We start from the raw sequence: 24,989 nt of genomic DNA, 5'->3' as shown, positions 1-24,989 counted from the left end.
TTAGATGCCACTGAATGCAAAGCAGGGCAAAAGTATAAATAAATATCACCTTAAGTTGTACGGTGTAAACAGCAAATATCCACAAACAGTGGCTGTCTTTCTGCTACCTTTGGGTAGCCAGGAATTGTATATCTGATGCATTTGTGATTTCTAAACATGCTGTTGATACTGAATTAATTGTGAAACAAGTCAAAATGAGACCTGAGCAGGGACTGACACATTTTTGAGCGATAGCATTCCAAGCACTACTCAGTGCAGCAACTGCACACAATTTTGTGATACCTCCTCTCCAACTTGCATTTGGGCAAGATCAATGTAATGGTTTTATTAAAATTTTATCGTTATTACATTGAGCTGTCCCAGCTGTTTGTAGTCACTAGCTTGTGCGCTTGCTTACACATTATAATAAATTAGAAACTTGTTTTACTAAAACTAGTCAATATACTTCAGGACATCATTCCCACAGCATGTGCTCTGGGGGATTAGGCCCTGGAGGCCTTGCCTGAGGATGAAAGACTAAAGTGAAAATCCCTCCTCCCAAAATGAGAGGTTTATTTACGTCAATACACTCTCTTTCTCAGATGTATGATTACTCCAATAAAAGGAGTCATTTGGCATTTGTATAATAGGAACAATATCGATACAGATCCCCAGCTGGTATAATTATGTGTAGCTCTGTTGAAGTCAACGGGCCAGGTCTTCAGCTAGTGTAAATTGGCATAGCTGTATTGAAGTCAATGAGCCAGATCTTTATAGTGTGTATATCAGCATAGCTCTGCTGAAGCCAATGGGCCAGCAAATTGGCATAGATCCAGTGAAAATAGGTAACTAAATGCTAAATTTGACACTCTCTCTCTCTCTCTCTCTCTCTAGATATAGATTTTATATATATATATATATATATATTGTTGTTATCCCACAATAGTTTTTTTTCAGACTAGATATTGCCCAGCTTACTTGAATGTTGAGTTGTGGATAATACGACTGAAATCAATGGGAGTATTCAAGGAGAGTGAGGCTGGTAGAAAACTGGCCCTTGGTATTTTTTTTTACCACACACGGCTGTTTGCCACCCAGACTAATATATTTTACTACACACAATCATTTGCCACTTCGAGTGCTGCAAACCATGCATAATTCCAGGCTTAGAAACACACCAGGCAATATGGTTTACTGTGATTTGCTGCCATCATCATTAAACAGTCAGCATTTACTATCAGTTACTGTTCCACAGTATGTCAGAAACCACAATTATTTCCTGTGCTAAGTGTAAGGAGAAGCTGCTCTATCTCAATGGTAACTGTTAGTAACTTTGGACTTTCTAATGTACTGAAATTGGAGCATCAGTGCTGAGAGCATTTAGATGTAATTAGGGTCCTGGATAATATGAATGTTGATTACTAACTTCCATGGTCAGCACACGAATTTCAATGCTCTGATAAAGAATACCATGCAACCAATTGAGTTCTAGGCAGCTCTTTTCTTTCTTGTGTTGTATCTTTTTGGAGTATTTTACTGTTTGAAAGTTGCATTGAAAAGCTGTTGTGACATGCTTCATTTTTTCTACTGATAGCTGCATAGGATTATTTCTTTCCCCTTTAAAATGATCTTTAAATTTGTAGCAGAAATGTAGACTTAACCTGCATATTTAGTATTACAACTACTTTGTCAAAGTTTATAAATGGACCTGTCAAAGGAAACCTTTGGTCTTTGTGCAGATATTTGCCTGGAAGATTCTTGGTAGCTAAAGTTTAGAAAAGAGTTTGTTTAAGAAAAATATATCTTCTGTTTAATGAAATTCATGTCTAAGTAGTGCCAGGAGAGTTAATTTTAATAGGGATCCCTCTCTGTTTCCTGTGTGCTTTACAGCAATGGAACTGCCATGTGGTCTAATGAAGGCTGTGTGCGTGATGGTGGGGACCTCAACTATTCAATCTGCCTGTGTAATCACCTCACCAACTTTGCCATTCTGATGCAAGTGGTACCCCTGAAGGTAAGAGTAAACAAAGGAGTAAATCTAGGAGGTCAAAAATGAGCACAAACCAGGTCAGCCGCTTGTATGGGATGAAATACTTTTTTGAAAATAAAGATCCAAATTCAGTCTTTCTTTATTATCTCACTTGCATCCGCACTTTTTCTTTTTTAACTGAAATGGGATGTAGGATGAAACATACTGCAGTCTGTAGGAATCAATATGTGCCGTACTTACTTCTCATCCCACAGGCATTATAGCCCTTAAATAACTGGGCAGGAAAAGCACTTACAGACATGCTCCATAGAACACTCCTGTACTGCCCAAGTGGGGCATAGGCTAAAAGATGAGCAAATAGGTCTTTTCCATCTCTAATTTCTTTGATTCAGTTTCAAGACAGAGGACATCTGAGACCTGACTGTTTAGAGTTGGGGTGGTGAATCACATGGGGTGGACCAAGGAGGATTTACAGCAGCAGGGATATGTTACAAGTTGGGACTCCTGCCTGGAGCAAGTCCCATTGTCTTCTGCTTCCCAGTTGGTCCCTGAACATGTATTCTGCTATTAACTGGGGAGCAGTGCATCTCCTTTATTTATGTTCCATGATGCACATGATGCTCTTTCCTCACCTAGCTGCAAAGTTGGGTCTGGTTTGAGAAGAAACATATTGGGATCAAGAGCTTGGGAGAAAGATAAGGTGGAAGAGTTGAGGATGACTATCCTTATCTGCAGTTGCTCATTGTATTTACTTGACTTCTTTGTTCAAAGAGTTCATGATTATATGCTTTTTTTCAGTGTGAATATACAACCATTCCTATCAGCAGGGGATAGGCTTTTTACTTCCTACTCATGCTACTGAATGGTTTCAGCAGAACTTGTCCAATGCCAGTTGGCGAGGCGAGGACTCTCTTGGCCAAATCTGTCTCCTCACTAACCTTATTTCCGAAATTGGCTTACCGGGAAATATGATCCCTAGTGGGACATACAGAGTTCTTTGTCAGACTTGATAGCACTGATGCATTGACTATGAGGTAGTATGTCTGACTTCTCTGTTAATTGGTATGAATAATGAGTTTGCTGCTGTTTCAGATAGTGGCTTTGCCATGAGACTGTTGGCAGGTTTGTGAATGGGTACAACATACTCATGAGAACAGCACAGAATTTGTGGCTAACAGAAACACAATACAAATCAACTAGCAAATAGTGACCCAATTTAAAGGAATTTTAATTAGTATTCTAGTACTAAACCGCACGTAAAGGTTTTCAGGGGATGATGATCCATAATGTAACTTGCCATCTTTTCAGGAGTAGATGCTATATTAATATTATAAGAAATATTAATCAAATCTTGCTATCAATAAGTCAATGACAAACTCAGTGTAATGCCACAGAATTCAGAATCGGATTCTAGAATGGCAGTCACTATAATACTTTGCTTTTTTTAGTGTGTCTTAGCCAAAGAGCTTATACAAGCCCCAGAACACTCCTGAATTATTATAGCTATTTAACGGATGAGTGAAATGAGGCATAGGGGGTGGGGTTAAATAACTTGTGCAGGGTCACATGGCTGTCATTGTGGAGTTGGTTATTAGTTCTGTAGTGAGTGAGTTAGTTTATTTACAGAAGCATCTAGAGCCCAAGCTGATATCAGGGCATCACTATGCTAGTTGCTGTACATAGACGTAATAAAAGATGGTCCCTGCTATGAAGAGTTTAACACCAAAAGAGACCAGAGGAACAAAGAGAGGTAGAAAGAAACTATTATTATCCCTGTGTTATAGAGGGGGAACTGAGGGATGAAGAGAGATTAAGTGACTCTCCCAAGATTATAAGAAAGTCTGTAACAGAGCCGGGAGTTAAACCCAAATATCCTGAGTACCACCCCAGTGCCTGAACCGTCAGGCTAGAAGGAAGTGAGTTAGTGGAAGAGTTGGATGTAGCACTAAAGAATCTGATTCTCAGTTCCCCTGCTCTAATAGTAAGCCACATTTCTAATATAATTTTATTTGTAATGTTTATTTTGGTTAGTAAGGTAATAATTCAGTCTCAGTCAAGTCACGCACAGCAGACAACCTCCCACAGATGTGAACAGGTTTGTATCCCCAGGCGTCCCAACAACTGTAGCTGGGCAACTCTCAGATGTGTTTTTGAGTTTACTTGAAGCACGTTCAACATTTTTAGTTTGTTGATGCTAAAATGTATCATAACTGATATTATCCAACCAATCAAATGCTGTGTAGTATTGTAAGATTAACTGATTCTATTCCTGGAAATGGTTCTGAATGGTCTAACACTTACATGAATTGCCCAAACAGAATCCAACGATTAGCCAAAAGCTGGAATAGGTTTTAATATTGTGCAATCTTGGGGATCAAGCTTGTGCATTTTGGCCAAGGTCCTTGTAGTTGCTCAAGCATGTATCTTCATAAGGAGAACTCTGTGAGTGTAAATAGAAAAGGCTGGAACCCTGAATAAATTGTCCTATTCCCCATAGTCATTTAATCATGATTTTGTTTTCAGTATTTTGTCACTGGTTTGTTTTTTCTCTCCCTGAATGTTCTGTCCGAATGTGTGCCCCGTTGCCAATGTTTGCATAAGTTCTCTACAATTGTGTTACCCTGGAGTATTTTTGTTTCCCTTTCTTTCTATACAACTATTTAAAAAACAGCATTAATGCTCCTGAGATGTTAAATGGGTGAGTGGGATGCTCAGACCTAATCACTCTGATGCAAGGGAATCTTAACTACATTGTAATAGACAATTTCAGAGCTCTGGAAAATCTATCTGAATAGTTCTCTTGACATTTAAAAAAAATCTGGTTCCCTTAGGCCTTTGCTGAATCCTTAGCCCCTCTGCTTTGGAATACAATTTTGGACAAGGGGCATGGAGTGAATCAATAGCTCTTTAGCAGTCAGCAGAACGAGTGACGCACTGGAAGCTGAAAGGCATTGCCCCTGTGATTGTGCACCCATTGTGGAAACCATGTGTCCCTTGTGCAAATCTGAGAGACACGGAAATGTTTGCAGCGGTTCAGAGTGGGCAGGTGAATGATGAGCTGCCAAATGCTCGTTTCTAACCTCTCTAGGATCAGCCAAGTTCAGACTTTGTTTCCAGAATTCAGAGTGAACCACTTGCCCACAAAACACAGGTGCCAGCCAGAGGGCTCAACCATGCCATTCAGATGCAGCTCTGGATCGGGAATTGTACAGACTCAACATAGCCCAGGGAAACTCGGCGAGGAATTCTACTTCCTTGGCCCATAGAGTGAGAGTGCTTGCTGCCCCATCCCTTCAGACGGTATGGAATATGTCCTCTTGCTTTGGTGTAGGGAGGTGGGTATGGGGAATATATTTTGAGACAGGACCCCAGCATGCAGGGCTGTGGAGACAGGGCAGCCAGGGAAGGCTGCCACGACTTAGACAAATGCTCCCCTCCATGCTGGGCTGTCTAAATTCCTCTGGGGGCTGCTGTAGCCCCTGGAGCACCCCAGGATTGGAAGGGTTTAAAGCTTAAAGCTGCCTTAATTCCCTTTCTCACTGCACCGTGAGTGCTGCCTCTGTGAGGCTCAGCACAAAATCCCAGTCCAGAGCTTTAGAACTTTAACCAAAGAGCTTCATTTTGAATTGACAACTCAGAATTATTTGTTTTTGTTTTTTAGTTAATTAAAAACAGATAATAAATCTAGATGGGAATGTAAAAATAAAGGGGAAAAATAAAGCTGGGAAAGCATCCATTGTGCTTGTCATGTAACCAAATCCGAGTTAAAACAAATGTGGTAATTGTTTCACACATATTAAGATATCTAATGTGTCTGGAGTGAGGTTATGAGGCAGACAAAGACAAAACTACCTAGCTACTGAGCTTTATAAACAGGCGATGCTCAGTAATAGCCTCCTAAGAAATTTCCTAAAGAGTTTTATCATGTGCCAAAACAAGAGAGCCCATTGGAACCATTAAATACTGTAATATCTTCCCCTCTACTCCCTAGAAGTCTGTCAGTGAATGATATAATACTGTGGGTTATAAACGTGTATAAATATTTATTCACCTTTGGAGCAATTTGGTGCTATCAAGTGCATGATATATGGTTTTAAAAAAATGCTGTAATCTCCTGTTTGCATGACAGACTGTCAAGGCTCCAAGGGAGTTGTTCTAGTCAAAATATGTCAGATCTTGAACATTTAGATATTCTTTTATTTGCCCCGCCCCTTAAATTAGGTCTTTCATATCGGCTTAGATATGAAAGAAAGGAATGTGGGTGACAGAAAATAATTTTTTGACTAAATGAAAACTTCCATGGAAAATGTTGATGATTAATTGACAACCAAATGCATGAAAAACAAAATTATTTTGGCTGAAAACTAAAATGTTTCAATTTATAATGGTGGTGCTGTGCTTCATGAGAGTTTAGTTCAGGTTCCGTATGGTCCTGTTTTCCTCCATGAGCAGGACACACTGACCAGGCTACATCTGTCAGGATAGCCCGTGACACCTATGATGTATGTCCTCCCCTCACCAAGAAGAGAGAAAATGGTGCATCATGGGAAATGTAGTTGGCCTGAAGTCAGGCACCCAGAATCATTGGTCTGTGCATCTACTCCGCCTGGCTTAGGGTGTAATGATCTGGGATTGCTATTTTAGAGACCACGCAGGCATGTGGGTAGGTGCGGATACAGGAGCCGTGAAGGGAGCTGACCAGATATAGGGGAACCTATGGAGATGGTGACATGCATGTACTTAGCAGCTTCAGTATTGGGGAAAATACAGTCAGGAGGAAACTACATTCTTTGGTAAGAATTCTGTAAATTCATCAGGGGGGTAAACACCAGGCAGGCAGAAGAGCTGTTCAAGCTAAAGGACAATGTTAGCACAAGGACAAATGGATATAAACTGACCGTGAATAAATTTAGGCTTGAAATTGGAAGATGGTTTCTAGCCATCAGAGGAGTGAATTTCTGGAATAGCCTCCCACTAAGAGTTGTGGGGAAAAGCAAATGAGCTAGCTTTCAGATGGAGCTTGATAAATTTATGGATGGGATTATGTGCTGGGCTTCCTGCAACAACAGGAGACTAGTCTGAATGACCCAGAAGGTCCCTTCCAGTTCTGTGTCCTGTGTTCCTATGCAGTTCCATCTTGGAGCTACTAAAACTGTTTGCCTTCCTTTGGTAGGTTTTTCTTTTTTTATTTAATGCCACATCTTGGGTATTTAGAGTGAACAATTTGCCATTCACAATCTGAGAAAGAGACAGCTTCTCCAAGCAGCGCAAAGCCAGGATCTCTCTGAGCAGGGAACGTTGGAAATAAGAAACATCCCTGGGTAATATCCTGCTATGTAAATGGTTACAGTGAATGAAATTAATGATGGTAAATGCACAGAAAGTGGAGTGAGGACTTGTTAGTTGACAGCAGAGTGCCAAAGACAATAACTGTTTCTTCTGAATCTCTCAAAGCTTGAGCAGCAAATGGCAAAGGGAAGCCGGTGTTCATGGGGCTGCATGAGCCAGCATTGATTGCTGTTAAAGGCTACGGCAAGCTGCTGGTCCATCCAGAATGGATTTCTACAGTCTGACTTCAGATTTTTTTGTTTTTGTTTATGTTCATAGTTCTGAGAATCATGCTAATGACTAGGAGTGTCACATTTCTGAGCTGATGACAATGAACTGTCTCTGTAGGGGTTTTGGTTTAGACCTTTTTCCTCAATGCGATTTCAGTGTTATCATCTCCTAATGATTATATTGGAGAAGAAAGCAAATTTGACATTTATAAAAAAAAAAGACAAAGATCCTTTTATTTCTCTAAGTCTGAATGGCCGATGGGTTAGATTCCAAAGGAATAAAAGAAAGTATAAAATGCCCCACTCGACACACACCTTCAAGGCATTCAGGTGATACCATCAGCCCTGAGAGTTCATGCTATGTTCTTGGCCCCAGGATCCCAATGCAGGCTTATAGTCTAATACAGGGGTTCTCAAACTGGGGGTTTTCAAGGGGTTGCAAGGTTATTACATGGGGGGTCGTGAGCTGTCAACCTCTACCCCAAACCCTTCTTTGCCTCCAGCATTTATAATGGTGGTAAATATATTAAAAAGTGTTTTTAATTTATAAGGGGGGGTCACGCTCAGAGGCTTGCTATGTGAAAGGGGTCACCAGTACAAAAGTTTGAGAGCCACTGGTCTAATATATGACCTACAAATTTACATATATTAAGGTTAATATAACACTGCACATAGTTAAAAAGCTTCTCTGTGGTGAGTTTCATGTCATTTTAGCTTTCCATATTTCAGGTCTCTGTCTCTTATTCTCTGCTGCAGTAAGAGCGTGAGCCAAAGTCCACTGGCTTCGTTGATAGTATTAATCCATTTTTTTCCATACCCAATGCTTTCTGAAAGGCACATACACATTTTTATGCATACTTTTCTAGGTCACTTTATGAGTAGGACTTTGGATACTAACTTATAATAAGAAGGTAAAGACCTTTGTTTGTAACAGGTCTGTGCATTTAGGTTGTGCAGGAACCTGACTCTCTCAAAAGTTGTGTTTATTTTGCCTCAGGGAGCCATTTACAGGGTCAAAATTATATGAGCTACTGTCTTCTCATAGTGTTTCCTCATCAGGAACTGAAGTGCCATGAGAATCAAAATATTGAATGCTTCTTTTAGAGCCATATTGGCCAGATTATTCACTGGGCTTAGTTTCGGCTGAGCTCAGCACAGCTGGGGGTCTATCAGGGAACTGGTTATGGGTCCTTGATTCTCTGGCTATACCTCTACCCCAGGGTAGGTTTGACCAGCCTGAGAGCTGCTCTAACTTATGCCAACTGGCAGTGATCCCCAAGAAACCATTCCCCATGCTGGCATGGGAAAGAATCCATTTCCCCGTTTGTAGATGCAGAAACTGAAACACAGTGAGATAAAGAGGTAAATTTTAAAATCTGGAGGCTCAAGCTAAACATGCCGAACTGAACCAGCACCCTTATTACAATGCATGGGGCAGCAGTTCACGGTGAATGGGGGATTGGAGTGCCATTAGCTGAAGCCGAGAGCTTGGCCTACCAGTGTGCTTGAGCACTATTGCACATTTCAAACTAGTTTGAGCAACAGCTAAGACACACAAAGAAAAGTCTTGCCAGAGCACTGAGTGCAAAGAAGGAATATTAATAATACTGCTGATCAGCTCAACAGCCATTTATATAGTTTAGCTGCCTTCAGTGAATGCCAAGAATTAATACTTGTAACAATTTTATTTCAGGAAAGAAATAACAATGCTGGAAAAATTTGCAACCATGTGGCACTCAGATGTTAGGCTGGCACTGGTCTGTTAGCTTAATGATGAATTGGCACCAGGCAAAGCTGAAATTATTTGTGTCTTTATCACTCTGCTGCTATGTACATATCATGCTTGGCTGACATTCAGGTTTGCTGACTGAAACACATTTATCATATTGGTTTAAGGTTGAGAAGTAATAACATTTGCTAGAATTTTGTAACGAGTAGGCATTAATAAAAAATAATAAAAAAAAACCCTACAAAGATAAGCCAAATAGTCTTTAAAGGCCAAATTTTCCCCTTAATTACATTAGTGGAGTTACATGGATGTAATTAAAGTCAGAACACGGCTAGAATTTGGAACTTGAGCTAGGAAAAAATCTGTTTATTTCTCTAATTGTGTTATTAAAAATAAGGCTGTTATAAATGAAGCCATATCATAGAATCATAGACTTTAAGGTCAGAAGGGACCATTATGATCATCTAGTCTGACCTGCACAACACAGGCCACAGAATCTCACTCACCCACTCCTATATCAAACCCCTAACCTATGTCTGAGTTATTGAGGTCCTCAAATAGTGGTTTAAAGACTTCAAGGTGCAGAGAGTCCTCCAGCAAGTGACCTGTGCCCCACGCTGCAGAGGAAGGCGAAAAACCTCCAGGGCCTCTGCCAATCTGCCCTGGAGGAAAATTCCTTCCCGACCCCAAATATGGCGATCAGCTAAACCCTGAGCATATGGGCAAGACTCACCAGCCAGACACCCAGGAAAGAATTCTCTGTAGTAACTCAGATCCCACTCCATCTAACATCCCATCACAGGCCATTGGGCATATTTACTGCTAATAGTCAAATATCAATTAATTGCCCAAATTAGGCTATCCCATCATACCATCCCCTCCATAAACTTATCAAGCTTAGTCTTGAAGCCAGATATGTCTTTTGCCCCCACTGCTCCCCTTGGAAGTCTGTTCCAGAACTTCAGTCCTCTGATGGTTAGAAACCTTCGTCTAATTTCAAGTCTAAACTTCTGACGGCCAGTTTGTATCCATTTGTTCTTGTGTCCACATTGGTGCTGAGCTTAAATAATTCCTCTCCCTCCCTGGTATTTATTCCTCTGATATATTTATAGAGAGCAATCATATCTCCCCTCAGCCTTCTTTTGGTTAGGCTAAACAAGCCAAGCTCTTTGAGTCTCCTTTCATAAGACAGGTTTTCCATTCCTCGGATCATCCTAGTAGCCCTTCTCTGTACCTGTTCCAGTTTGAATTCATCCTTCTTAAACATGGGAGACCAGAACTGCACACAGTATTCCAGATGAGGTCTCACCAATGCCTTGTATAACGGTTCTAACACTTCCGTATCGCTACTGGAAATACCTCACCTGATGCATCCCAAGACCGCATTAGCTTTTTTCACGGCCACATTACACTGGCAGCTCATAGTCATCCTGTGATCAACCAATACTCAGAGGTCCTTCTCCTCCTCTGTTACTTCCAACTGATGCTTATAACAAAAATTCTTGTTATTAATCCCTAAATGCATGACCTTGTACTTTTCACTATTAAATTTCATCCTATTACTATTACTCCATTTTACAAGGTCATCCAGATCTTCCTGTATGATATCCTGGTCCTTCTCTGTATTGGCAATACCTCCCAGCTTTGTGTCATTCGCAAACTTTATTAGCACATTCCCACTTTTTGTGCCAAGGTCAGTAATAAAATAATTAAATAAGATTGGTCCCAAAACCGATTCCCGAGGAACTCCACTAGTAACCTCCCTCTAACCTGACAGTTCACCTTTCAGTATGACCGGTAGTCTCCCCTTTAACCAGTTCCTTATCCACCTTTCAATTTTCATATTGATCCCCATCTTTTCCAATTTAGCTAATAATTCCCCATGTGAAACTGTATCAAATGCTTTACTGAAATCAAAGTAAATTAGATCCACTGCGTTTTCTTTGTCTAAAAAATCTGTTACCTTCTCAAAGAAGGAGATCAGGTTGGTTTGGCATGATCTATCTTTTGTATAACCATGTTGTATTTTGTCCCAATTACCATTGACCTGAATGTCCTTAACTACTTTCTCCTTCAAAATTTTTTCCAAGACCTTGCATACTACAGATGTCAAACTAACAGGCCTGTAGTTACCTGGATCACTTTTTTTCCCTTTCTTAAAAATAGGAACTATGTTAGCAATTCTCCAGTCATATGGTACAACCCCTGAGTTTACAGATTCATTACAAATTCTTGCTAATGGGCTTGCAATTTCATGTGCCAGTTCCTTTAATGTTCTTGGATGAAGATTATCTGGGCCCCCCAGTTTAGTCCCATTAAGCTGTTCGAGTTTGGCTTCTACCTCGGATGTGGTAATATCTACCTCCATATCCTCATTCCCATTTGTCATCCTACCATTATCCCTAAGCTCCTCATTAAAGACTCATTATTATTATTATTATTATTATTTGTTTAGATATTGGGCCAAGCCTAGATTATCCTTAACCTCCATTCCATTCTGTGTTTAGCAGTCCCACTTCTTTCTTTGTTTTCTTCTTATTTATATGGCTATAGATCCTTTTACTATTGGTTTTAATTCCCTTTGCAAGGTCCAACTCTACATGGCTTTTGGCCTTTCTCACTTTATCCCTACATGTTCTGACCTCAATAAGGTAGCTTTTCTTGCTGATCACTCCCATCTACCACTCCTTATAGGCTTTTTGCTTTTTCTTAATCACCTCTCTGAGATGCTTGTTCATCCAGCTTGGTCTACAATTCCTGCCTATGAATTCCCCCCACCCCTTTCTTGGGATGCAGGCTTCTGATAGTTTCTGCAACTTTGACTTGAAGTAATTCCAGGCCTCCTCTGCCTTTAGATCCACAAGTTCTTCAGTCCAATCCACTTCCCTAACTCATTTCCTTAATTTTTTAAAGTTAGCCCTTTTGAAATCAAAAACCCTAGTCACAGATCTTTTTTTGTTTATTCTTCCATTTAGTTTAAACTGAATTAGCTCATGATCGTTAAAACCAAGGTTGTCCCTTACAACCATTTATTCTATGAGGCCCTCACTATTCACCAAAACCAAATCTAAAATGGCATCCCCTCTTGTTGGCACAGTAACTACTTGGTGAACAGAATCCATCAGCTATCGCATCCAGGAAAATCTGAGCCCTATTATTATTACTAGCACTTGTCCTCCAGTCTATATCTGGGAAGTTAAAGTCTCCCATGATCACACAATTCCCATTAGTATTTACTTCATTAAAAACATTAGAGGTCTCTGGCCATATCCAAATCAGATCCCGGTGGTCTATAGCACACCCCAAGCACTATCCCAGGGGAGGCTCTAGTAGCTTTCTTCCCCAATGTGATTTTTGCCCAGACAGACTCTGTCTTATCCATTTCATCACTTCTTATTTCTTTACAGTCTACCTCATCACTGATATACATGCTACTCCACCACCTTTGCCTTTATTTCTGTCTTTCCTAAACAGCACATACCCTTCAATACCTGTACTCCAGTCATGACTACTATTCTACCATGTTTCTGTTATCCCTATAATATCTGGTTTCACTTCCTGCACCAGTAACTCTAGTTCCTCCATATATACTGCTTTGTCTGCCTAGAGGGGCATTCTGAATATGCTGGGCGGATATTAACTAATTCATCTTGACAACAACCCTGGAAGTTCAGTAAATATAATCAGCCCCCTTCTAAGCAATTTGTCCAAAGCCACACAGCAAGTCAGTAACACAGCTAAGATCTCAGGAATTCCTGGCTTTGTAACTCCTTGCTCAGTCTACCAGACAGTACTCTATTGCAGGCTTGGGGCCTGATCCAAGACTCACTGAAGCCAGTGAGAGTCTTTCCATTGACTTCAGTGGGCTTTGGATCAGGCTCATAATGACTACTACCCGACCTTTCGGGGAAAGAGCAGTATGTCAATGCAGTGATGGCAGCCAAAGAGATCTTCCACCTAGTTGAAGAGAATTAAAGGTTAGGGTTACCTTGACTTACGTTTGCTTTTGCTGGCATAAACCAAAGCGCAAGGCACCCACAGAGGCAAGGCCCCCCTGGGTGTGATTGCAGTAATGCATTATGGTGGCAATCCTTCCTACTGCCTGGAGAGAGCGAGCACTGCCTGAAAGGTGGGTAGCAGTGGCATGTTGAGGTATTTGTGTTGATGTGGGGAAGCATTTTCTCAGTGCCTCTCCTCATTAGCCTCCATTGGCAGCACTCCTATTGAAACCCCATATGAAGGCAAGTGGTGGTGGAGCTCCCCGCCCCACTCCACCACCAGGACACAACAGTCCTTGCCAGTTAAAGCAAATCCAGCCCAAAATAATCTGACCGCTTCAAGCACAGGGTGAGAAAGAGGAGCATAAAATATGCATATGGTGGGAAGGAGTTAAACTGGAGCCTGATAAATCTGATGCAGATAGAAATTCCTGCTGAGGGGGAGCATATCTGTCACAAGGGGCTTCGCAGACAGCAGAAATAAAAAATAATGAGCAAGCCACGGTCCAAAGAAAGCTAAGGCACAATTGTTTTATTTTGGGTAGCTCCACTTAGCCTTATCAGCCAGCGGTGCCCTCTGTCTGGTGCCAAGGAACATGCTAGCTGTCTGGCAGTTTTTATTTTTACAATGATCCAACAAATATGCATCATGCCAGGCTATTTGTACCATCTGTCACATAAATGTCATCTTAGCAAAAGGAGGGTGGACACCTGGGGATATCAGTACTCAGACACCATTAGAGAGGGGAATTGCTGTTCTCTGCAGCAAAATAGGAGCTTTTATGGCCAGGAGGTTGGCGCAAGTGAGACATAACAGTACTCTTTGTGAGTCCTAGAGCATTCATCTGAATTTTCTCCCAAGTGGTACCTTTCCTTCCACATTCTCTCTGGCATTACTGAGAATCCAAAGGGTGCGGGAGATGAATGTGAAAACACCAGGGCTCTGTGCTGAGTAAATGCTAGTTGATGGTCGAAAGGAAATGGTGCCACATGACAGGGTGACTCTAAAAAGTGAGTTGACAGAGATCCCTCCATCTGCGCAGGAGTAAAAATGACTCACTTGAAGTTCACATGTGGATTGACATTTCTATTTCATGCAGTTCCCAGCAAAGTGCACATAAAAGCCCTGACTGCAGATAAATTGCTTTGTTCTCTTTGCCTTTTTAACATCTTCAGCTTGTCAGAACAAGAAGAAAAGGGATATCATGTCTTTATGAAGCTGCACCTGTACTTGGCGCCATCGCCCATGGTGTTCCTCCCGTACGAGGCTGCAGTCCAATGTACCTATTGCTGGTACTGACATGGGTGAGCCCATGCCCACCCCAAAGACCCCTCTCTCCCAACTGAGGGGGAGGAACCACTAAGCCCAGTCAGCAAATGAATATGGGGGACAAACAATGAGAAAACAGGGACTGGAGTGAAGGTCACAGGGCCAGCATGAGGGATCCAGCAGGGAACACTGAGCAGAGAACCCTGGAGAGCACCACATCTTCTCCAAGGGGTCTGAGGAGACAATGGACAGGACCTAGAGGAGCTCTGTCTGGGTGCATGAAGTGACAAGGGGCCAGTAGTAGGCCCCAAGGTCATGGAGCGGTCCCCCTGTCAAGCTTCCGCCTCCTGGTCTGATGAATGGCCATCTTGGCCATCGACAGGAGGAGGTGGATGAGGAGCGCTCGCCACATTGTGGGGCCACATACAAGCAAATGCAAGGAGGGGTGGGGCGATGTGCAGCCAGAGTCTCAGCCCGTCATTCTGGAGGATCTGAAAAAGTGGCTGCAGCCTGACACACCCTACAGAGATGTGCACCAAAGACGCCCTCCCATGGCCCAGTGTAGTGGGCAGACCCATCGACTACGCTCTAACCAGTCCCACAGCCAGCCTGCAGACAAACCCCTGGAGGCCTGCAGAACCATCCGACCTAGCCTCTGCTTTCAGCCCACTCCTTGCATAGTGCAAACCCAGCATTTTGTACCATTGTAGCAGCAGAGAAGGAAACAGAGTTTATCGATATGTGATGCAAGCAGAAAGGGATTCTGTTTTCTAGTGCCCTCTACTTACATTGTGAGCTTTTTAGGGCATGGACTGTCTTCTTGTTCTGTGTTTGTACAGCACCTAGTACAGTGGTGTCCTCCTCTATGACTGAGGCTCCTAGGTGCTACCTCAACACAAATGGAAACAATAATTAACACCACCATGGCTATGCCCACCACTTTCTGACAGTAGATTACTTCTTAGCACAGTTCATTGATTCATGTTTTAGACCCCAATCTGGCAAAGCACTTAAAGCGTGTGTTTAATTTTAAGCATGCGAGCACTCCTATTGAAATCAAATTTAAGTGAACGTAATGTGAAATTATCACCTTGATTTAGGCTCAGAATAAAGCCTGGTGGATTATCAATAGTACATCATGGGGTCATTGCTTGCAAATAACCACAGACCCTCACGTGTACAGTGTAATAGAAAATTAATTGCATTTAAACATTCTTTCATTTTTAATGATTCTTGATGATACAGATTACATCCAAATAAAATATTAGAAATCTTCCTTGTAGAAATTCTTTGTAATACCCCTGGAGGAAGGAGTTTGCCACAGGAGTAAAATATCAAGGAAAGTTAAACAAAACAGAGCAAAATCCTTTTGTTATTCTGACATAAAGCAGGGGTAATCCAGCTCATCAACTCCACTGAAGTCCATAGTAAACCAGGGATGAATTTAGTCTAGTCTGCTTCTATAGATCCTTTTTAGGTAACCTGTAGCTGTGAGAAATTGCTTGGTACTTAGTCAACGTAATAATGTTAAAATCCCCAGTAGAAATAGTGTTCAGATTATTAAAGAAGCTTTTTGCGTTTCCGTAACTAACAAATGACTTTGTTTTTCAACCTGACAGTCTGCAGTGCTTGTTCCATAATTCAGAAGTGGGGATCAATCAGTCTGGTTCAGACTATCTGTCAGGAGCCACAAAAGCATGTATGAAGGGGAAAAAATATTTAGCTCCAGATCCTGCAGTTGGAACTATGTTGGTAGATCCTTGTGTCTATAGGAAACCTGGGGCTCTAAAGGGGCACAGAGGCCTGGCTGTAGGGATCCAATTGCAAAATCAGAGCCATAATATTCTCTTTTTGAAGATAAGTGGATGATTTTATTATTTTACAATTACAGGTCAATATAGGTGACACCAAAGTCATCTTTAAATAAAGTGTGTGTGTGTGTGTGTGTGTGTGTGTGTGTGTGTGTGTGTGTGTGTGTAAATGTACGGGTTTGGAACATTTATTTCCTGAAAGCAGATACTGCAGTTGTTACTAATCAAATGCCACACTCAAAGAACCTTAACAAATTACAGTCTAAAATTATAGCCTTTCTTCTCAAACTTTGTAGCAAGCTGAAATTCAGTTTATGTGCTGTAATGGGACAATAAGTAATGGGACAATAAAATGGAACTGTCATGGCTTTCTCTCTGATCCCTGGTGTGTTGCAATTAATACTTTTCAGCCAGTTTCTCAGTGTTGGGGATGTGAAAATGTCCTAGCTCAGTCATTTTTCCTTTGTGTTGCATATTTGAAAATTAGGTAAGCATTGACATATTTTTGTCCCTTTTTATGACCAGTGACAGTAGCCAAACAGATCTTTTCAGACAGTTTGGATAAGCCTTACCCATCCAGGGAACAAAGACAAATCTGCCACCTCCCTTGTAGTCATTCCAGGCTTCTTCTATAAACAGATTCCCCCCCCCCCTTTAAATGTTATCAGTGGAGATTTACCATTAAAATGACCCTTTTCTGAAAATGGCATTGACCCTTAGAGGTGTCTTCTCGGGCATAATTCCTCTACCACGCTATTGCAGTTCTGCGCCAGCGTAACTCCCTTCATTTTAATGGGGGCCTCTTGCCCATGTTTCATAAATACCTCATGATCTGTTCTGCTATATTCTTTGCTTGCAATCATGATTTCCATATAGGGACAAAACTAGACTAATGCTTTGGTGAACTAAGGTTATTTCTCCTAAGAAGATATTTGTTGGTACTCAGATGACAGAGTAATTGCTATTTCACTAGGAGGGTGGTGAAGCACTGGAATGAGTTACCCAGGGAGGTGGTGGAATCTCCATCCTTAGAGGTTTTTAAGGATCGGCTTGACAAAGCCCTGGCTGGGATGATTTAGTTGGGGTTGGTCCTGCTTTGAGCAGGGGGTTGGACTAGATGACCTCCTGAGGTCTCTTCCAACCCTAATCTTCTATGATTCTTCTTGGCGAGTACTGAATTTCAAATGGCAGAGGAGAAAGCTCACTGCTTTTTGTTTTTAATTTTTGGAAGGGCAGAAAAACCTAAAAACTACAATGTAGTTTAAGTATCAGAGGGGTTGCCGTGTTAGTCTGGATCTGTCAAAAGCAACAAAGAGTCCTGTGGCACCTTAAAGACTAACAGATGTATTGGAGCATAAGCTTTCGTGGGTGAATACCCACTTTGTCAGACGGGCATTCACCCACGAAAGCTTATGCTCCAATATATCTATTAGTCTTTAAGGTGCCACAGGATTCTTTGTAGTTTAAGTAAACTCTTCTGAATTATGAATACTGACTAAAAAATGCCATTTTAATCTGCATACTGAGCAAAATAACATGGGCATCCTCCATAACAAAGGTGGATGGTCCACATCAATGCACTGTGTCATTTGGACAATTGTTCTTTTTGCAGACTAAGTTGTCTTCTTCTGGGTCTTCTTCCCAAAAATGTTTTGTAATACGGCGCTTTGATTCTGAACGACTGTGTATTGAATCTCATTATAAGACACTCAGTGGGTGATTCTGCCCTACCTCTGGCCCTTATATGTATAATGGTGTATAGAAACCATGAATAAGCAGCAAGAAATCAGGGGAAAATTTCCTTGGTGTGGGAGCAGTATAGGGACCGCTTAAGTGACTGTGTGCTGATTTTCCCTGCTCTCGCCCATAAGCCCTGGTATAGGGGGCATGCTTGGGTCAGGCCATAGTACCAAGTGCCACAGGAATTCTGGGTTGCAGTGCAACCCTGCAGCTGTGGGTAGGCTGCCATAAGTTAGAGCAGCTTTGAGGCTTCTATAAATTATGTCAGGTGACGATTTGGTCTCTGGAGCGGTTGAGAATCCAGAAGACTCAAAGATGACCTAAAGGTACCATTATCCTGACCCCCAAATCTGTGTCTTCTGTGCTGTCTCTGAGGCCATAGGACAGAATCTGCCCTTCAAACTACAATGCACTGGTTGGTGTAAAGGGCAGCGTGAGAGCATCCGTTATCTGTGGCTCTCTCTGTGCGGCTGGGTGTGCATTCACAGGCATAGGCACAAATTACAAAGCAGGAGCATACCACTACAGAGACACTCATGTCCTGAAACGATTTGTTGCTGTCTTAGAGCAGATTCTGTGGAATTACAGTGAAGATATAAACGGTCTCTGCCACTTCGAACTAGCACAGCTGTTGGTTTAGCTCAGCTAGTGGGTCACTTATCCTAGAAGCCCAAGGAACCAGGGTTTTGTATTTCTTCTGGCAAACTACATTATTAATTGGCACAGATGTCTGCTCCTCTAGAGATGTACCCAGCAGTGACCACATCTGCTTGTGGTATAGGAACCTGTTGCTCTAGCAGCAGAATGGAGCTTACTTTTACCCCGTGACCCAAGCTGGGAAAAATAATGTTGCTACTCTCCATGCTGATAGTGCTACATTTTTATTGCTTCCTCCTCCCAAAAAAGACTTAAACAGTGAGCGTTCGCAGACAAACACCACAATTCTGTCTTCTGCGGGTTTTTTATAGGGCTGGCAGAGCTTGGAAAAGGCTAGAATTCTTCTTTCTTTCTTTCTTTCTTTCTTTCTTTCTTTCTTTCTTTCTTTCATGCAGGGTGGGCCACTGTCAACTCCTGATGGCCCTAAATTCTAGTGTGTATGGTTTCTAATTGGTGTTATTTATGGATTATAAATTTGTAAAGTGTTGGTTCTTAGGAGCCTCAATCATGGACCAGACCTTATTGTGAGAGGCTCTGTGCATACACAAAACAAAAAGACAGTCCTTGCCTCAAACATTTTACAGTCTTGTTATCAGCTGTCCTGGTCTCACTAATATTCAGACTTCTGTCTTCTATTTCCCCGCTAGGGAGGTAGTGTGCTCTTATGGTTAAATTAGGAGATTGGGAGTTAAGAGACTGGGGGCCAGATTCTGGGGGCCAGTAAAGCTGCTTTCTGTCACTCCATTGCATTACTTTTCCATGTACCCCCTGCCTCATCTCTACATTATGAAACCCACCCTCTTTTGGGGAAGAGGACATTGTGGGCTCAGAGTTCTGATGGAGCCACGCTGCCAGATGAGGCAGGATGTAACAAAGGGTCCTGGAGCATGGACAGCTTGGAGCAAATGCTGTCCTGGATAGGGATGGACTCCCCTGAATCAGGGCCTAGGGCTGGGATTTTTAAAGGAGCTGAAGGGAGTTAAGCATGCAGATTCCCACTGAATTTCATTGGGATCTGGGTACCTAATTCCATTATCCTCCTTTGAAAACTCAGCCTAAGAATTTTGTGAAAGACACAGCCCTTCTTTCCCCAACTGAATGGTCCTTCACTGAGTTTTCTTCCCCTTGTGGGCCTCTCCCATGGACTTCCATGATCTGGCTCTTAATTGTGAAGAAGGAGAAGAGGTATCAAGTCTATTCTGCTAGAAGTAGAAAGGGAAGAAGCGATCAGATATATAGCTTCCAGGTCTGTGGGCAAAAGTAGCTCCTTCACTTTAACAGAGCGTAAATATTATTGTAAATATTATGCTAGATTTACTAGTAAGACCAGACTGGCTGAGAATATTGTAAGCCCTAGGCCTGAAAGAAATAAAGAGAAAAACAAAGAAAGACGCAAAATAATGTGTGCTATGTAACCAGACTTACAGGGATGGACTTATAAATATCCGCCTCACTGTTCTCCAAACACTATAATAATCTGATAATAGTATTTCTTTGCAACTTGGCTCCATCCTCCCTACTGTCTTCCTTACAGCTTCATTTAAACGAAAATCTCGCTGTGTGAAAAGTTTAATGAGCAGATTACCTACTGTTTGATGACATCTTGCCCAGAACTCTTTTAAGAGACTACAAGGTCTCTTAAAAATGCTAATTAATAACTCCGCAGAAACCTTTGGAGACTAAGATTCGACATGTCATAGTGAAAACTTTTTTAATAAGCAGCTGGGCTGGTGTGAAGAGAATGCTCCTTTAAAACATGACAAGTCCCCTCTGTAGCACTTTATGTTGATCACTAGGAGTCAGCGAGCTAATGGAGAACATGAATTCAAAAGTAGGGCTGCCGGAAACAGCTGCTGTTGAGTGTCCTACTGCATAGTGTGACTCTCAGATGCCATGGTTGCGCCTTCACTTTACTCTTTTGGTATCCGATAAATTGTGGCTTCATTAAAAGAGAGTCTCTGTTGACTCTGTGTGGTGGACTTTTTCTTCTTTAACTAGAAATTGTACTATGCCAGTGCTTACTCCTCCCAACAAATTCTCCACCCAGACATACTTATAGTCTCAGCAGGTCTATTTCCAAAGTGAGCCTTATAAAGTAAGCTCAGAATTTTAATTTGAAAACTGTGGTGCAAGGTCCCTAAGCAAAGTGCCCTGGCAATCAAAAGGAAATCAGCAATTTGTATTAGTATTGGTGGTATTTTGTTACTGTATAAATAAAGGCCCCTCTGGATTGAAATTCAATTTTAGCAACCTTTCTGTAGGCAATCTGAAACATTCGTCTCATCAGCCGGGGCCAGCATTGCAATATCTCTGAAATACTCTTGCCACCAAAGTTAATTATTCATCGCTCTCTTAATTTGATTAAGATTGCATTTGAAAGGTGCAGCTGCAATGGGGCAGTTGGTTCCTAGTTTTTAACCCAACAGGGGGGAAAAAATGGTTTCACATTAAATTTATTTTGGTTGGCACCTATTTAGAGTTGATTTACGTCTCGGATGCAGTGGCCGGATTGTCTCTTGGTGGATCACAGTTCAGTTGTACAAATAGGGTCGCAAAATATGTAATTGTAGGTGACTTCATGATATTAATGCTTCTTTTGAGAAGGAAGGTTTTTATAAAGGCTGACGAGAGGGGGCAATGAAATATAACCTGCTACTGTGGCCGCATTCAGAGCAAGACTATAATTACCATGCCCCTCATTTCTACCAGCCAGTCAAGGAAAAAAACAGACTTATATTTTTATGTATGTACCATATAAAAGCGAAATAAACCCAACCCCAAATCCAACACAGATCTTCCTGTTCTTAAATAATTTGGCTCACCACACAAGGAAAAACACAGGGTGTATTTCATACCAGTAAGTAACATTATAAAATGCAAACCCTATTTTTGGGTAACATTCTCTACAGATTGCATTGTGCTCAGGGATCTTTTCTTAAGATCTTTAAAATCACTATTTTTTTTTTTTGGCCTTTTTTTTTTTTTTTTTAAGTCAGGAACTTGTCTTTAAAAAAAAAAAAGACACATTGATAATTGGAAAGAAAAAGGACAAAATATTTTAACAAATCAACAAATGCCGTTGCTTTTGGTGGCTATACTTGTAAAACTGTCAGCTGTAGTCTATAGAGTCACAGATGTCCTCAGGATTAAAGCTGACAAAACATGACGCAAGTCTATAAGGTTTGGAAACTCAGCTCTCTGCCACTTTGACGGTCTCTAAATACAAATATTTTATATTATGAGATTTTAAAAAAAAATTGTTTTAATTTAATGCTTGTGAAAAATTCTGGCCTGTTTGGTTCCCGGGTACAAAACCAATAAATATCTGGGGAAAAGTCCAAAGAAAACAGGGGGATCACCTGATTGTTGATGAGAAAAAAGGGACAGGAGTACAGATTAAGGCCCAAAACAAGGGATCCAGAAATGGGCATAGAACAGAGAGTCCTGAACAATGCCCAATGCCCTGAAAGAGAATCTAGAGCAGTGGTTCTTATTTGATTGTACCCCCCTTCTTTGTATCTGTAGTCGTTTATGCCCCTGCCCGCCACCCAAGCACATGTGCTGATTTAAAAACAAAACAAAAAACATGCAACTCTCACTAAATATTAAAAACAGTAAGGCATTGATTCAGACAGAGCCAATGATCCATTGTAATAAGAGCAAATCTACACTGTGATTGTGGTTGATGCTTACAAATAAATGTGCACACTGCGTCATGGCAAAAAACAACTTTGTATAATGCTAGGCAAGCTTAACAGAAATGTGTCAAAACACACAGTGCCCTTAAAGTGAAATGCACAGCGCCATCTGAGGACCTGATATGTCTGGAGGAATCAGCTTTGCTAGTTAATTCATTGCTCTGTGTAAAATTTGCTGGGTGCAGTAAGATTTTTTTTTTTCCCCTAAAGCCACCCCCTCCCTAAATACATTCTGCCCCCAACTCCTATTGAGAAACTCTGATCTAGGGAATCAGTGAATGCTAGTTTGACGGCCCTGGAGACTGAATCTTCTGTTTAAACACAGAATAGATACAGCATGGGTAAGCACAGTGTAATGTGCCCCAGCTCTCACCTGGAGGGGCCAGAGAGGATACTTCATAATTCCACAGTCCATTCAGTCTTTCGACAGTCTGAAGGGATCCCCAACATGATTGCCAGTTAGTACCATATATGCTGGCGATTTCTGTGATCTGGCACTTGTCTGTTGGGAACTGGATTTATATCAACAAATTAATTTTCAGCCATGGTTGAGCTTAGCTGGATTTGAACTGGTGACACAGAAGTGAAAGGTACTTTCTCTCCCCTCATAGAATTATAGAAATGTAGGGCTGGAAGGCACCTCCAGAGGTCCTTTAGTCCATTCCCCTTATGCTAAGGCAGGGTTAAATATACCATCCCTGACAGATGTTTGTGCATCCTGTTCTTTAAAATCTCTAATGATAGGAATTCCACAACCTTGCTAGGTAACCCTTACCAGGTTTAACTATCCTTATAACTAGAAAGTTTTTTTCCCCCAATAGCCAAACTAAATCTCCCTTGCTGCAAGCTAAGCTGAATACTTATTTTCCTACCCTCAGTGGACCTGGAGAATAATTGATCCTTCTCCTCTTTATAACAAATTTGTATATATTTTGTCCCATCCCCCTTAAGCTTTTCTTCTGTGACTAAAGATGCCAATTTTTTCAACCTTTTCCCATAGGTCATGTTTTCTAAATAAATCACTTTTAATATTAACAACAATTATAACTTGCATGGGGTAATATTTTTGATTAGTGAGTAAAACTGTATTTGTTTTTTTATTATCATCATCATGATAAAGATAAGAGAATAAATGTTGTGCCTGAGGATTTCCAGGTTAGTTTTGTCTCAGGAGTCATCTAGTCCTCTGAAACTTAGAGATAAAATTTTTACAGCCATGCACTGACTTTTCTTTCTTATGAGTGAATAACTTGGAAAAAATAGCAACTGAAAATAATACAACTATGAAATTGTTGAGTGTTTTCTCTATAGAGTTATGGACATTTTCAGGGTGAAAGCTATCAACATGGGGAAAAGATGGAAGATCATCTGGACAGTGAGCTTTTGTTTTGGTATTTTGAGCATCTGTAAAGACTGACATTAGGAAACATCTGTATTTTATGTATTTATGATGGCTAACACCCAAGGCTATATCAACTTGTCTCTTAGCAATTCAACTTTCTACAGCGTGTTACACAGCATGAAAATGACCCATACAGTCAGAGAAGTCATGAAGCAAAATCAGTCAAAAGCAAGGAAAAATTCTTTGGTGAAATGGAACAATCCTGAGCCTTGGTCGCATCAGAATTCTTCGCAGATTGCTCAGTGTTGCCCTTGATGCTTTTTAAACTTCTTTTCTTTAGTTAGTTTCTTTGGAATGAAAAAGAAAGCCTTATGGCACAATATCATCATTATGGAACAGATGGTCATTTTTGTCTTGGACTACAAAATTGTATCACTAGGTATCTGTCCTTTTTGGCAAGGTTACCTGCTTGAATTTCATGTTATGCAATAAGCGATATTAAAGATCTGAAAAATCCACAAAAACATGATGAGGGGACAAATTAAAATGAAATCAGTGCATTAGGAATGATATGCTGTTTTCCCCTCACGATCAGGAAACTGTTTTGTTGTAACTTATGGTGCATGGTCACTTGTGGTTCCAGGTCCCCTTTTAAAAAAAATAGGTATGTTATATTTCATAATGAGATCTATGTCTGGTTGGTACGTGTCATTGAGATAACAGCAGGTGTGTGTGAGAAGGCAGGAAAGAGCTAGTGCTTGAAATATGGCCTATCCATTCTCCCGCACCATTTTCCATGGCTATTCCAGTCTTCTGGAATAAAGCCCTGAGCCTCAGGTCTGGTCTATACTACCCGCCTGAATCGGCGGGTAGAAATCGACCTCTCGGGGATCGATTTATCGCGTCCCGTCGGGACGCGACAATCGATCCCCGAATCGGCGCTCTAACTCCACCAGCAGAGGTGGTAGTAAGCGCCGCCGACAAAAAGCGGCAGAAGTCGATTTTGCCGCCGTCCTCACAACGGGGTAAATCGGCTGCAATACGTCGAATTCAGCTACGCTATTCACGTAGCTGAATTTGCGTATCTTAAATCGACTCCCCACTGTAGTGTAGATGTACCCTCAGAGATCATGCCATGCCTTCCTATAGCATTGCACCCCACTCCCTGGAATTGATGTGATAAAGAGCTTTTCTGTGTAATACCCATGCCCATTGAT

At 41.3% G+C, this 24,989-nt stretch overlaps 1 protein-coding gene across 2 annotated transcripts in view; it reads left to right on the top strand.

Moving 5' to 3' along the window:
- ADGRD1 (adhesion G protein-coupled receptor D1) overlaps window positions 1–24,989 on the top strand; it is a 251,438-nt gene that overhangs the window by 132,876 nt on the left and 93,573 nt on the right. For both annotated transcript variants that reach the window (XM_054006447.1, XM_054006445.1), the window contains one exon: window positions 1,870–1,993. In XM_054006447.1, coding sequence (XP_053862422.1) covers window positions 1,870–1,993 — 124 coding nt within the window. The remainder of the gene's footprint in view (window positions 1–1,869; window positions 1,994–24,989) is intronic.

Source organism: Malaclemys terrapin, chromosome 16, assembly GCF_027887155.1.
Source record: "Malaclemys terrapin pileata isolate rMalTer1 chromosome 16, rMalTer1.hap1, whole genome shotgun sequence".
Taxonomy (NCBI): Eukaryota; Metazoa; Chordata; order Testudines; family Emydidae; genus Malaclemys; species Malaclemys terrapin.
Note: the sequence above shows the minus strand (reverse complement) of the source record. Positions and strands in the feature narration are given on the sequence as shown.